Raw genomic sequence first — 13,858 nt, 5'->3', positions numbered from 1 at the left:
ACTTTTAGCACTTCTTCTGGAACCTTGTGCTTGATGTGTTCTAGGACATACATGTTTGCATGTAGAAAAAGTATTAAGGAAAAATGCAGCTTCAGGAGAATTCAGACAGTAACTTTCAAGCAATCTATCATTCACACAAATAAACAAATCCCATCTCTTTTGGGGTTATGTTAAACAGAGGTAGGCAACATTTCACCACCAGAAGGCTTCCAAACATTTCAGGGCTCCAATGTTGGGGGAAGGCTAGGGTATAAAGGGAAACTCAAAAGAGGTGGAAAACCCATGACTGATAAAGCAGTTATTAAAGGGTTAACATATGGTGCATGCAGTATTACTGATTCATTGATCAGCATTTGAGAAGGCAAAACAGATACATCATGATTTTTTTTTCTATCAAACAATTTATAACTTGGCATCATAAAAGAGAATTTAGCTATCTGGCATTATTGCAAATCTTGTAAGAAGCCTCTACTTAAAAGTCGTTTTTGTTGTGTAGTAAAGTATTTCTTAGAAGCACTTTCCTTTGTTTAGAATGAAAATATTAATTCTAATAATAGAGGAACAATCATGGCTTTTCTAAAAATTGACTGAATCTAAAATCTTCCCTGAAGGGAAGCCCAAGTTATCAGGTGCTCCAACAGGAAAGAATGAGTGAATCAACACCAAATGAGATTTGATGATACGGATACAATATCACTCCTTTCCTTGTTTCGCTTACTTTTTCTTACAACTATTCATCATACTACATTACATACTAACTGACCGAAGGAACTCAGGAATCCCTCAATGATTGCATCAGTTTGGATATATCGTATTTTTCAGAGTATAAGACACACCTTTTCCCCTCCTAAAAGAACATGGAAATGTTGGTGCGTCTTATACACCAAATACAGCCATTTTTGGCCTCCCAAAGCCCCACCCCTGCATCCCATTTTTGTGAAAAATGGGCCGTTTTTTTCAAAAACTGAGGCTTTTCTGTCTTCCCTCAACCCCCAGCAGCCCACTGCAGGCTTCAACAGGGCTGGGGGAAGGCAAAAATGCCCTCCTAACTGAGGCTATTTTGCCTTCCCTCAGTCCCCAGAAGCACTCTGCAGGACTGAAGGAAGGCAAAAACTTTTTTTTTCTTACTTACCTCTTCGAAATCTTGGTGCGTCTTATACACCGGTATGTCTTATAGTCCAAAAAATACGGTATTCGCAATATGGTTGTTTAATGGACTCTTATGGAGAATTGTTCATAAAGAAGGGGTCATTTTTAACAATAGCAATTAGCAAAAAGGGACAACTTACACATCCCAGAACGGTTGCAAACATTCTAGTGCATGTCACACTGACTACCAGAAATGAATAGTAAAAGAGGACAGCAGGATGTAACATCTAATTCCAACAATGACTGGTAAGTAAGATGGCACATCAACAGGAAACCTCCAGCTGCAATATGTGGTCCCTGACCAACACTATCCTCAACACATGGCAATTCCCAAACGTTTATTAATTAGGCCATAAATATTTTTGTCCAAATTAAAACTGAAACACCACTTTCACCATTCCACTCAAAGAATACCCTAGGCTGCTGTAAAGCAACAGTTTCTTGGGAAAAGAGATGCTGATTAAAATTAAATTAAAACTGCTGTGAGTCAATCAGATATTGAGATGGACAATGTATGAATTTGATTAATAAATGCAATGACTTTTAGAAATGTGATCTTTGGCTTAGTTCACAGATGGAATTACTCTTGCTAAACAATGGAGATGTTTCTGAGATTTGCTCTGTCTATCACGGGCATTTGTCATTCCTTTCATAGGTTACATCAGGTGCAGCTTTATTCTTTCCTTCATTGCTCACAATTTCCCAGCAGAAAAGAAATATTAATGCACCAAGGTGCCTGCCTGCTCTAACAAGCAGGGAGAGTGTTGGATGCTGCCCAAAATAGTGGCTTAATTCTTCAAGAATGTCATGTTGTCTGTGGTGCACAGCTGGGGAGCCAATGCTGCTGCTAAGTTCTGTGTCTGCACTGCACAGAGCGCATCTCCTTATTCAATCTCTGCTCAATGACAGCTCCTGGCAAGAGCTCTGTCTTCTGCTCTGCAGTGTTCAAGAACCAAAGTATTTCTTTCTAGGATGGTGGATCTTCCCTACAAAATCAGTCTTTGGTTCTATCTCCACAGAGGCACTGCAGCATCTGAAGGAAAGGAGGCAGATGCTTGCAGTGACACTACCAAAGGCAAATTCCAGTTTGTCCAAAGAAAGATTGGACAAATATTCTAATATACAGCTCTTAGTTAAAAAGAAATACAACAACAGCTCTTAGTTAAAAAGAAAATCTAAGCAGCAAAAAACTCAGAATCCGACAATTCTTGGGCATTTTCTGGAAGATCTCACTGAAACATCAGAGACTGTGTGCCTATGGAGATTCTCAGTCATGGTTGTCCCCAAAGTCCTTTTTTTCAAGAGGCAACTGGACTTTCTGGGGATTTTTTTTGAAGACATTTCGCTTCTCATCTAAGAAGCTTCTTCTGCTCTGACTTCCCCACCATCCAGGCAGAGCTGAAGAAGCTTCTTGGATAAGAAGTGAAACATCTTCAAAGAAAAACCAGAAAGTCCAGTTGCCTCTTGAAAAAAAGCACCTTTGGGACATAGACTGTGATGTTTCTATGTGCCATATGTTTGTGTGTGTGTGTGTATGTGTGTATATGCATAAAGGTTCTCTTTTGAGATCTGAATGCAACAATGAGCAAGTTGTGGCATTTCATTTTAATGTAGGCTGATTAAGGTAAAAGTTCCCCTCGCACCTATTTGCTAGTCATTCCCGACTCTAGGGGTGGTGCTCATCTCCGTTTCAAAGCTGAAGAGCCAGCACTGTCCGAACATGTCTCCGTGGTCATGTGGCTGGCACTCACACCATTATGTGGCACTAGGGATTCAAACCGCCAAACAAATGACCTTTCTGCTCAACAAGCTCAGGGTCTTAGCCACTGAGCAACCGCGTCCCTATGTAGGCTGATTAGTGTACATTTAAAGCAGGGGTGTCCAAACTTGGCAACTTTAAGACTTGTGGACTTCAACTCCCAGAATTCCCCAGCCAGCTCTGCTCTGCTGGCTGGGGAATTCTGGGAGTTGAAGTCCACAAGTCTTAAAGTTGCCAAGTTTGGACACCCCTGATTTAAAGTGACAAATATTCTATTCTGTTCTGTTCTATTCTATTCTGATCTTCTATACAAAAGCTTGTAGGAATGCATTTGGAGACCTGGAAATCTCATTCAAGCAACTGACAAAACCAGGTTCAGTTAACTGATTTAACTGAAACTGTTATTCAAATAAAGCTGCTCCTTATGAAGTCTTGAAGCTTGACTATTCAACTTACCTCTATCAATGGAACTTGAAGTTATGTTCAAGCAAAGGAATGCCACTACTGCATCTCCAATTCTATCTGACATGATCATCCTCTTCCAGCAAACTTTGATCAGAGTGCACATGGAGTGGTGGGAAAGGAAGGGATCGCTGCTTAGTCAGCAGCATCACACAAATCAAACTGCTAATCAAGGGACAACAGATGCCACAACGTGCTCATCCTCCAACAAAAACAGCAAACTGCTACAAGCAATACCTCATTTGGATCCATTTTCAATCTTGAAAACCTGGTATGAATTGCACACCAACCAAGCTTTTTATTTCTAACCAGAAACACTCAGCATGTGGGACATCCCCACAGGAAAAAAAAAAGTAATTGTAATGAAAAATGACAACAGCAAGATTTACACAGGCTCATGTCACAGTTCCAGAACACAGTTGGCCTGCATTTTCTCAAAAGGGTGGGGAACAGGAGGAAATTAAGGATGCCAGAAAAAGCAAGACAAGATTGTTAATGTTACTTGAAAGAAAACAGTAACAAAACAAGGACAAGCCATATTCTGGCAGGGTAGGCGAAATCTGCTTGTTGGCTACAGTGGACAGATGTGTGCATGGGAACTCTGCTGACTCAGGGAATGTAAAAATGGAGTAATCCATAAAGATCCAAGGGAGAAGGGAAAAGGGGGTGATTTTCTCTTTTTTGTTTCTTTATGCTGACAGTTCAGTAGAAAAGAGAGGAATAAATTCAGCTGAATTGTGGAAGCATATCACTTCGTTTTTAATGATTCCATTTCAGTAAAACTCTCCAGTTTTTTTCTCCTCTCTTCTTTCCCTAGCACACACAGATGCACACACATAATTTCAGACAGTCCTGTGTCTGCTGCCAAGAACTACCAAAATGTCAACCGTGCCTTAATCTAGTCTTGGGGGGGGAAAGGGTTCCTTGCCAAGAAAATAACATATATAACAGCGGTGCCTGGGCTTGCACCCCAAAACACAACACAATGCTAAACTCAACAAAGCAAGAGGAGAAAAACTCAGAATTGAAAAATGGTGTAGATCGGGGACATAATTCTGGAAGTTGTTGATTAGTGGGGAAGAGGAATTTAAGCCCTGACCTGAATTTTGCATCCAGGTTGCTCATTGAGAGAAGACTGATGGGAAAACTGTAGTGAGAATGAAACTGCAAGTATCAAGCTACTTAGCCTGGGATCAAGCTGTTCTGTGAGCGAGTAAGCCATATTCTGCACCTCCCAAATCTCTTCTCTTACTAACATAAAAAGAGATGGATTAGTCTCCTACAGTGTGAAATCTTAAACCTGGAAGTAAAGAAATATAAAGAAGGATAGAGGACAAATTTTCTTTCAGAAAGTGGAGTGGGAAAGAGAAAGCAATAAATTTGCATAACATAACCAAGAGTAATAACAGAAAAATGTTTTCAAATACTCTTCAAATGCCAGCAGTGGAGTAAATTGGTCCACTTATTGCTATCCAGACCAACTTGTATCTTAAGAGTAGAAGCAATTAGCAATAATTGCACTTATAAACTGTGATCTCCCAGTAACTCTCAGGTGCGAAAATGTATGTATTATGTATTTTGAAGACACATTTCAGAAATAAATCAAAAAGTAGAAGGGTAAAGTTTCCAACCTCATAAAGCTTGCACTTACAAACACACTGCATTCTTTGTCCACATCGGACTATTTGTTCATCACAACCAGAATTGACTATACCAGTAATGGCAAATCTTTTAGACACCAAGTGCCCAAACTGCGTGCACGCATGCCCGAACTGAAAGGTGCGCATGCACACGCAAAAGCATGCACGCGCGGACATGCGTGCATGCACAGCAGAGACTCGAAGACCAGCTGGCTGGCAGGAGGTGAGGCATCCCAACACTGGCAGGGCAGCAAGAGGTAAGATCGTTTTCTTTTGTGAGCTTCTGTTTCGTCGTTTGTAGGGAAAGAGAAGCTCATGAAAGAAACGCCATGGAGACGAGCACATGTGAGCAGAGAGGGCTCTGCATGCCACCTCTGGCACATGTGCCATAGGTTTGCCATCATGGGACTATATTGATTTAATACCAAGATACAGTTTGCAAATCTTTCCAAAAAGAGTTAAGTGTGGGCATATCTTCATTTCATAACTAATGGCAAGTAAGATGTTATAGATTGCAATTCTTATCTAGAAGATATAAACATACATGCAAAAACCAGAATGTTTTTACTGCCAAGAGAAGAACCATCAAAATCTTTCAACAGGAAAATTCTTACAGTGAAGCTAATAAGCAGCAGCTGTTTCATCAAGCTCAAACTGAACCCATTTTCAGTTTTGCCAAGCCACACCCACCCACCCAAGACACCAAAGATAAATTCCACAAACTTCTTTATTGAAGGCTCAGTGAACCAATTATTATTAATCGGCTGCTTTTTTGTTGTTAAGAGTTCCATTTACATAATACAGGTGGATCTTGTTAGAAACCACTTGTTCAGCAACCATTCAAATAAGTAGTACTTACAACTGGTCCTTGAAATTTGAGCCACTGAAGCACCCCTGCAGCCACATAATCATGGTTTGCAAAGTTCTCTGCTGGCTTCCCACAAGCAAAGTCAATAGGGAAGTTACCAGGAAGTCTGAAGCTACGGTCAGGTGAGGTCCTTGCTTAATAACCCTTGCAATCCTTGTTTTAACTCCGGCAACCTGGTACATGACATCACACTTTACAAATTGCATCACTTAGTGACATAAATGCTGATCCAACCATCATAGTTGTGAGGACTACTTATACCAGTGATGACTAACCTTTTTGTTGTCATGTGCTGAAAGCATGCCAGAGCCCCCCACATTTTGGCCCTAGTAGGCCTCCCTGCAGCTTCCTGGGACTAAAAATGGGCTGCGGGGGGGGGGGGGGGGGAATGCTGCACCCCCCTGCTCCCCCACGCATCTCCTGCATGCAAGGGGGCCCGCACATGCGTGGCAGAGACCTGAAAATCAGCTGGCCAGGGGGAGGTGTGCATGCATGCACAGTGGATCTGAACTGGGGTGATGGTTCGTGTGCCTGCAGAAAGGGCTCTGCATGCCACCTGTGGCGCGTGTACCATAGGTTCGCCATCACAGACCTATACGCTAACAGCAAAGAAACCATAGGTAACTTTGCATGAAATATGAACGCTGTCATTGAATAAGACCATTCAAATCTGCCATAGGGAAATCCAGGGTTCCATCCTCCCAACAACAATTTTTAGGCTGAGAAATAACCCAAGATCAAAACTACAGTTCATGGCTGAATGGGACATAAGCCCTGGATCTCCCCAGTTCTAATTTGATACCAGACTAACTCTCAGAATGACAGCAACAAAAGAGCATATATTTTCTTGAGCTCGTCCTGGTGATCTTCCAAGTGGGATGTAATTCATATCATCTGATTTAGTTAATTTTGTTTAAATTAATTTTGTTTAAATTTAGAGTTTTTCTTAAAATAATAAATCCTGAACCTTGACGATATGTGCACTTGTGCTTCTATGACACATCCAAAAGGATATCGTAGCCGAACCGAATCACATCATTCAGTTTTAGCGTGATGTACTTCTGGTCAGGGATTCGTATGTCGTTCACAAAGGTCTATGGAAAAGAAAACACAAAAAATATATCATTCAAGTGACATGTGAGGAAGAGGAGGAGGAGGAAATCAGTGTGAAGAAGTTTAGCAAGGAAACTGTCTTTAGCTTTACAAAATCTGTGTCTATCCTCTGCCAATCAACTGGAATCTCTTTCCTTACACACATACAATTCCCCATCATTTGATGCTTGGTCAATCGGCCCCTTTCTCCTGTCACTGAAAACAGCTTCAGCAAAAGATACTGATCAACTGCATTTCAAAAAGAACCAAAAAAAACAGGCAATCCTTTTTTGACAGTCATACAAACCATTTGACAGAGCAACTAAGGCAATACCACAAGGTTATTTTTCCAAACCATAAAAGCTCCCTTATTGCATTTTCTGGGCTAAACCACAAGCCTTTTAAAACTTCAAAGGAACCAACTTCACAAACTTAGCCTATACTTTTAAAAGCATTTAAAAACATACAATGCTAGTAATCTTTATAATAGATACGAATTTATAACAGGCTGGTTAGGATTATCCACATAATGAAGACAGGAAAGAGGACCCCAGAAAGGAACTGCCACTTGTCTTAATCCATGACTGAAAAGGAATTTGGACCAAGCATCTCTTCCTTAACCACTAGATAATAGAAATACTGAAAGTGCTTAAACCTATTCCAAAGCAATTGCAAGAAGTAGATACTGCATGTCATGGTACATCTCAAAGCCAGAGAAACTTAAGTATGATAAATATAGATAGCTGTCTTCATGCAGAATTGCATTATACTAAAGATTTCTCTGACAAGTCAGGTAATATGACGCTCCAAGCTACATGTGTTTTTTGTGATTGATTCCCTCTCTGTCCACAATTGCTGAAAACTGATGACATGGTTTCTTTCCACTTTCAGAGAGAAACATATTAAAAACAAATAGTGAACACTACTTTAAAAAGATTTAATTTTGTTCAGAAAATAAAAAGCTGCCCAGAGTCGCTTTGGTTTGTAAGATGGGTGGCATAAAAAGTTATAAATACCCTGTTTCCCTGAAAATAAGATCTTCCCGGATAATAAGTGCAATCGGGCTTTTGAGCGCATGTGCTAAAATAAGCCCTCCCCCGAAAATAAGCCCTCCCCGAAAATACAGCAGCAGTCATGATACTTGCTGCCTCCTGCACCTCAAAAATAATAAGACCTCCTCGAAAATAAGGTCAAGTGCTTATTTCAGAGGACAAAAGAAAATAAAACCCTGTCTTATTTTCGGGAAAACACGGTAAGCCCTTCCTAACAGGATTTTTTTTTTAAAAAAACAATACCTGAAGAAGCCTTACCTTGAATGCAACACATCTATGACCACTCTGTATTACCCCCGTATTAACTTTAGACTTTATTAGTGTCAAAGACAAGCATATAGTCCTGAGCAATAAAATACTGCCCATCTCAGTTTTAACAGTTGAAACAGTTCAACAGTTTAAAGTAATTATTCCTTCTCTTCACAACACTTTACTAAGAAATCTATTTTATTTTTGGCACCAGGGTGCTGCACCCAAACATTTATCAATGATGTAAGATTCACTGAGAGGCATCCTCAGTGTTGTAAAGTGTGTCAGGCAATCTGAGAGGGGGGAGCATTTGGGAAAAAAAACATCCAGCTGAAGCATTTGCAATCAGTTACATACTGTATGTATACTGACCGGCAGTGTACATCAATGGCTTTATCCTCCTTGATAGCTAGAACACGAAATACTCTGCAATTTGATAAGCCAGCTATAATAGATAACTGCTACTCTTCAATAAATCAGATTGCTTTGCAAAATGTTTTCAGATGCCAGATATGAGATCCAAATTTTAAGTAAAAACTACCCTAGGGTCCAGGAAGACAAATGCAGAGATCATGATCTTTTTCTGGCTGATATTAGTTTAACGTGATTGGAAACAGAGGCGAGTCATGGCAAGAAAAGCAGCTTTATTTGGACCAGAATACATAGAGCTAGAAAATGTTGAACATGGTCAATGTTTTACAGAGGGGCCTTGGGCAGCAACCAGACCCAGGAAATTATCTGAAGTGAGGCCTTCAGAGGTGGTACAGACTTAACTTCATTAGAGCCTGTTTTAAAAGTGTGGGTGAGGAAGAGAAATGTCAAGTAAAAGGCTCTCTCCAGAGAATGCTTAACTATTTCACTCTCACTATAGTCAAGAGACATTGACTATCAACAAACACCTAGTGCAGGTACAATATTCCCCCTCAACTAAAAGATGCAGCCCACCAAACAGGCTCATACAATCTATTTCACCTGCCTTCCTCTGTCCACAGGAATTTTTTTTTTCATTCCATGCTGGGAGTTAGCCATGTCCACAATAGCATCTGTACCAGGGGTGAAATCAACTTACCTTCACTACCGGTTCACAAATGTGAGTGCATGAGCCACCTCCACACATGTGCAGGACCTTCTGCATATGCACAGTAATGACTTCCAGGTGGGTGGCCAGAGCCTCCCGCCACCACCACCGATTCGCCCAAACAGGATAAAACCGGCAAAATTGCACCACTAATCTGTACCATTTTCTATACTATATTTCACTGACCCTGATTATGTCCAATTTGCAGTTCAAATAATGGGCTAGAACTGAGTCTCAGGGAAATCTTTTTCCTGCTCCTACCTTTAACTTGGGAGATATAAGAGTGTAGGCTCTGCTTCTTTGTAGATTTGTTTTCTGTTCTTCGTTTGCAGAAACAGACGTCAAAAAGAAACTGGAACATTAAGACCAAGATGGAACTGCCAATTTCTCACTAAATTTGGGTGGTTTTCAGAGCAAATAGATGCTCATTGCCTATCCCTATGTCCATCTTTTTGTCAGAGTTGCACATTCTATACCAACAATAGCAGCACTCCTGGAACATCTGGCACTTTCTGTGACTCCCAGATGTTGCAGGAGTGCAGTGCATATCCCCATACTGCAGACATATTGAAGTTTATCCTGTTCCTCATGACTGTTTAATGCAATGGCATAGTATCCTCTTAAAACAAAGGAAAGGTTAAGGAACACAATATGTTTGGGACTCAATTGAGACTTTCAAGATTATACTGAACCATACATACAACTGACCAAGGTGCCTGAAGCTGCTGGCACTTGTAACTCAGGGGCCAAACGTTCTCTCCCTTTTTCTCTCTTTATTAAGCCTTTAAGGAGCACTGCCACTGCCAGTAGCCGATTCACCATCTGCTTTCAACCATTCCCCTCTGTAAATATCTAAAGTACCCCTCCCCAACTCAATTTTGTCATAAACTAAAATCTCCCTGATCAGGAGATTAGAGCCAATACTAATATGCAAAATAATCAGATCTAGCTCTAAATATGCAGCACAGTAAGATAATGCAATGCTTCAGATTCAAAAGCAAAAACCTATTTTTAAACTCATGTCAGACATGGAGAACTTGTGGCAATTTTTAAAGCTAAATGTATATTTTCCTGGACTGGACTGCTGTTGCAGCTGCAGAGGGCAGGTATGCAATCCCAGCAAACAATGCAGATATTTAGGAATTTCTGTCAATTATGTGAGCTTCCGTGGTTGAAGCAAGTTTTTCCCTTCAAATCCAATGCATTGTTTAGTCCTCTAAGATGAGATATCTCTGGACGATAGGCAGGAGGTGGATATTCTTTTCATGAATTCCTTATGGTCCCACTTCATCTTGACTTCTACTTTGGATGATGAATTCTTACTCTCTTAATAATCTCCTTGAAATAACAAATGCCTACACCTACAAGCCAAGAGGATTAGAAAAAATTTCTTTGGCACCAACAAGAAAACTATAAAGGTCAGGATAAGATTACTTTACTATCTGGAGTGTAATTGTCAAGCAGGCACAAACATTGCAAAGCAGTGCTATCTACTTCAGGTTATGCCAGATGCACAAGAAAAATGTGGTCTTCTATAGCAGTATTCATCAATCTGACAAGTTTGATTGTTGGCTTTCAACAATCATAATTTGCAATCTAAAAGAACATTAGAACTGGTCAGCACATGTGGAAAATGCTGAATAGGGAAGGCTGATTACAATACCTAAAAGCCATTGAGATAACCAAGAATATCAACAAAGGCGTGCTCTCCAAATGAAAGAGGTAACAAGGATCTTGCTTTCCCAAATTAGATATTGGGGATACACCAAAGGCCTTTGCTCTTGTGTGCCTAATAAGCCTAATAAGGTGCTTTTCCCACAAAAGATGTCATTCATTCCTCAAATTGCTTAGATCTACTTGGGTCAACTAGAGGTACTACAATGGACTCTATGAGGAGTTACCTGGACTGGCCAGAAGCAAGAACTACTCTGCTAAACAGGACCAGATTATACCTATGGTGAATGATCTGCACAGATCATTAATTGCTTATTAGGCTTGGTTCAAAATGTTAAAGCTCTAATTGGATATCTATCTTAGAAACCCTATTTAACATCAGAAGCTTTTCTAAGAATATTTCATTTGCAGAAGCAGACAGAGGAAATGGTCTTTCCTGCACACGTTGCTTCCAAACGATTGTGATTCTGGGTTTATAACTGGTCTCAATTCATTCAGCTTCTTCTTCATTGGGGGGGAGGGGGAGGAGTTATTATTTTAATACAAATATACTAGTTATTAAACTTCTCCTCATATAATTGACACTTCTTTATCTTGAAACATAACCTTTTCCCTTTTTATGTTGTTGTTAGTTGTGAAGTCGTGTCCGACCCATCGCAACCCTATGGACCTTACTGTCCTCTACCATCCCCAGGAGTCCATTTAAGATCACGCCTACTGCTTCGGTGACTCCATCCAGCCACCTCATTCTCTGTCGTCCCATTCTTCTTTTGCCCTCAATCTTTCCCAGCATTAGGCTCTTCTTTTTATGTACAGTGCACCAAACTAAATGACTCATTTATTTATTTATTTATTTATTATTCACACTTATAGACCGCCCCCTCTCCCGGAGAGGACTCGGGGCGGTGTACAGTCACTAAAATACATTATAAAATACATACATAAACATGCAGTCCATCAACTTGTTTCAATGGGAACAAGATTCCCCACAAGTACCCTGAAATTCTCAAATGCAGGTCCTAAGATTATTAAACATATCAAGAAGATGCCTGCTGGACAAAGCCAAGGTCATTTAATCCAGGAAGCCATCACACAATTGCTTGAGAAGCAAATGGGATCTGATCAAGGAGGCAGATCACCTCCAGCTGATTAGGACCTTTACTCAGCAGTGCATCAGGAAGGGAATCCTCAATGCCATGAGGTGGTGTCACCCTCAACGTCACCTCATTCTTGCTCTCCATTGTTGAAAGACAGTGAATATTAGTGAGAGTTTAAGAAATAGAGCACCTATATTCCTTTCCATTGGTTTCAGATTATATTTTCCCATAATTTGGGGGCAGGAAAAAAAGTGTAGGGGATGACCTTAAAAAGGGTTAATGTAATCTGAGAAAACAAGAAAACCTTTAAAATGTTTTCAAAGTGGAGGGGAGGAAAAGGGAGAAAAAAACCCTAAAAAGCTGAATGCAACCTTGCTTTCAGCTCGGAGGCTCTTGCTCACTCTAAAGCAGTGTTTCTCAAACTTGGCGACTTTAAGTCCTGTGGACTTCAACTCCTAGAATCCCCCAGCCAGCATAGCTGGCTGGGGAATTCTGGGAGTTGAAGTCCACAGGACTTAAAGTCGCCAAGTTTGAGAAACACTGCTCTAAAGTTTTCCACATTGGGCTTTGAGGCACCCCCAATATGGTGTTATTTTCATCTCTTCTGCATGTTATTCTTGACTGCTAGCTGCCTCATGAAAAAAATGGCATAATTCCAATTATAATCCTCTTGTACCTATCAACTAATGAACATGCTATAAAGGAGGCAGATAAATGATTATTGAAATATCTGAATAATGATTTTACGTTACTCCTTTTGTACAAAAATTAACCTGTAAAAGTCAGTCTTTTTTAAAAAATCAAGTTTTAGTGTTGCTCTTATTGCCACTCTGAAGTTTATCCTAAAACAGTAAACAACTCGAACAAGGACAAAGGTAATGTTTAAACACATTTCATATGAGTCATTCGTTTCATACCCTACTCTAAATTCAATACCTGTATTTCAAGTACACAAATCCACAAAATAGCTCTTCCCCAGCTCCAGATTCAATACTCCAGACTGAACAGTCACATTCTTTAACAAGGAGTAACAAACGCATGTGAGCAATTCTCTGTCAGCTTTCTATTAATAGCAGTAGCTCCAATTGCTTATGTTATTAGAACATTGTGTGATTTTTCCAGATTTTTCCGAAAGCAGCACAACAGATTTTCTAGTTTTGTAATTGTTAGGTAAAATCACTCTTATTCATCACTGCAAATCATCCAATACATCAGTGATATTATTTACCTGCTATAACAAGCATTCCCAACCTGTTATCTTCCAGCTATATGCTGTAATAAAACTCTCCAAATTCTTTAATAGTCTGGTTTGTACATAATGCTGAGCCATAATCAATGGACTTAAGAATCATGCTGAGTCACAAACAAGCTAGGTGTAAAAATGTGAGTTTGACTCAAAAAAGGAGGAGGTGAATGCAAAGCTATTACAGGAAAATACATCTGAGTCTTGAGAGTCTAGAAAGTGTTAAAAAGAAATGCAAACTATTTTGATTTGATTGTGTAAGCTGGTACATTAAAGGAGAGAGGGGCTTTCAGATTCTGTAAAAATACTTGAACTGCATTAAGTGCATTTTAACATTTCTAATAATTCCTGTTTCCTGATCATGCCTACTTGAAGGGTTAACACTGGGCGATGGCTTGACATTCTTAGGAACAAGCTATAACATCTAACATTGGTTTAAAAAAAACAAGTAATTGCAGGTCAGCCAGTAGGCGAGGAATAAGGATGACCAAAAAG

General features: G+C 40.0%; 1 protein-coding gene across 3 annotated transcripts in view; it reads right to left on the bottom strand.

Annotated features, from left to right (window-relative positions):
* CEP170B (centrosomal protein 170B) overlaps window positions 1-13,858 on the bottom strand; it is a 75,743-nt gene that overhangs the window by 47,140 nt on the left and 14,745 nt on the right. For all 3 annotated transcript variants that reach the window (XM_081934591.1, XM_081934590.1, XM_081934592.1), the window contains exons 4-5: window positions 6,894-6,972; window positions 3-61 (exon numbers count right to left, since the gene is read on the bottom strand). In XM_081934591.1, the coding sequence (XP_081790717.1) occupies window positions 3-61; window positions 6,894-6,972 (138 nt within the window). The remainder of the gene's footprint in view (window positions 1-2; window positions 62-6,893; window positions 6,973-13,858) is intronic.

Source organism: Natrix helvetica (assembly GCF_964273705.1).
Source record: "Natrix helvetica genome assembly, chromosome: 1".
Lineage (NCBI taxonomy): Eukaryota > Metazoa > Chordata > Lepidosauria > Squamata > Natricidae > Natrix > Natrix helvetica.
This window is presented reverse-complemented; position numbering and strand designations above follow the sequence as displayed.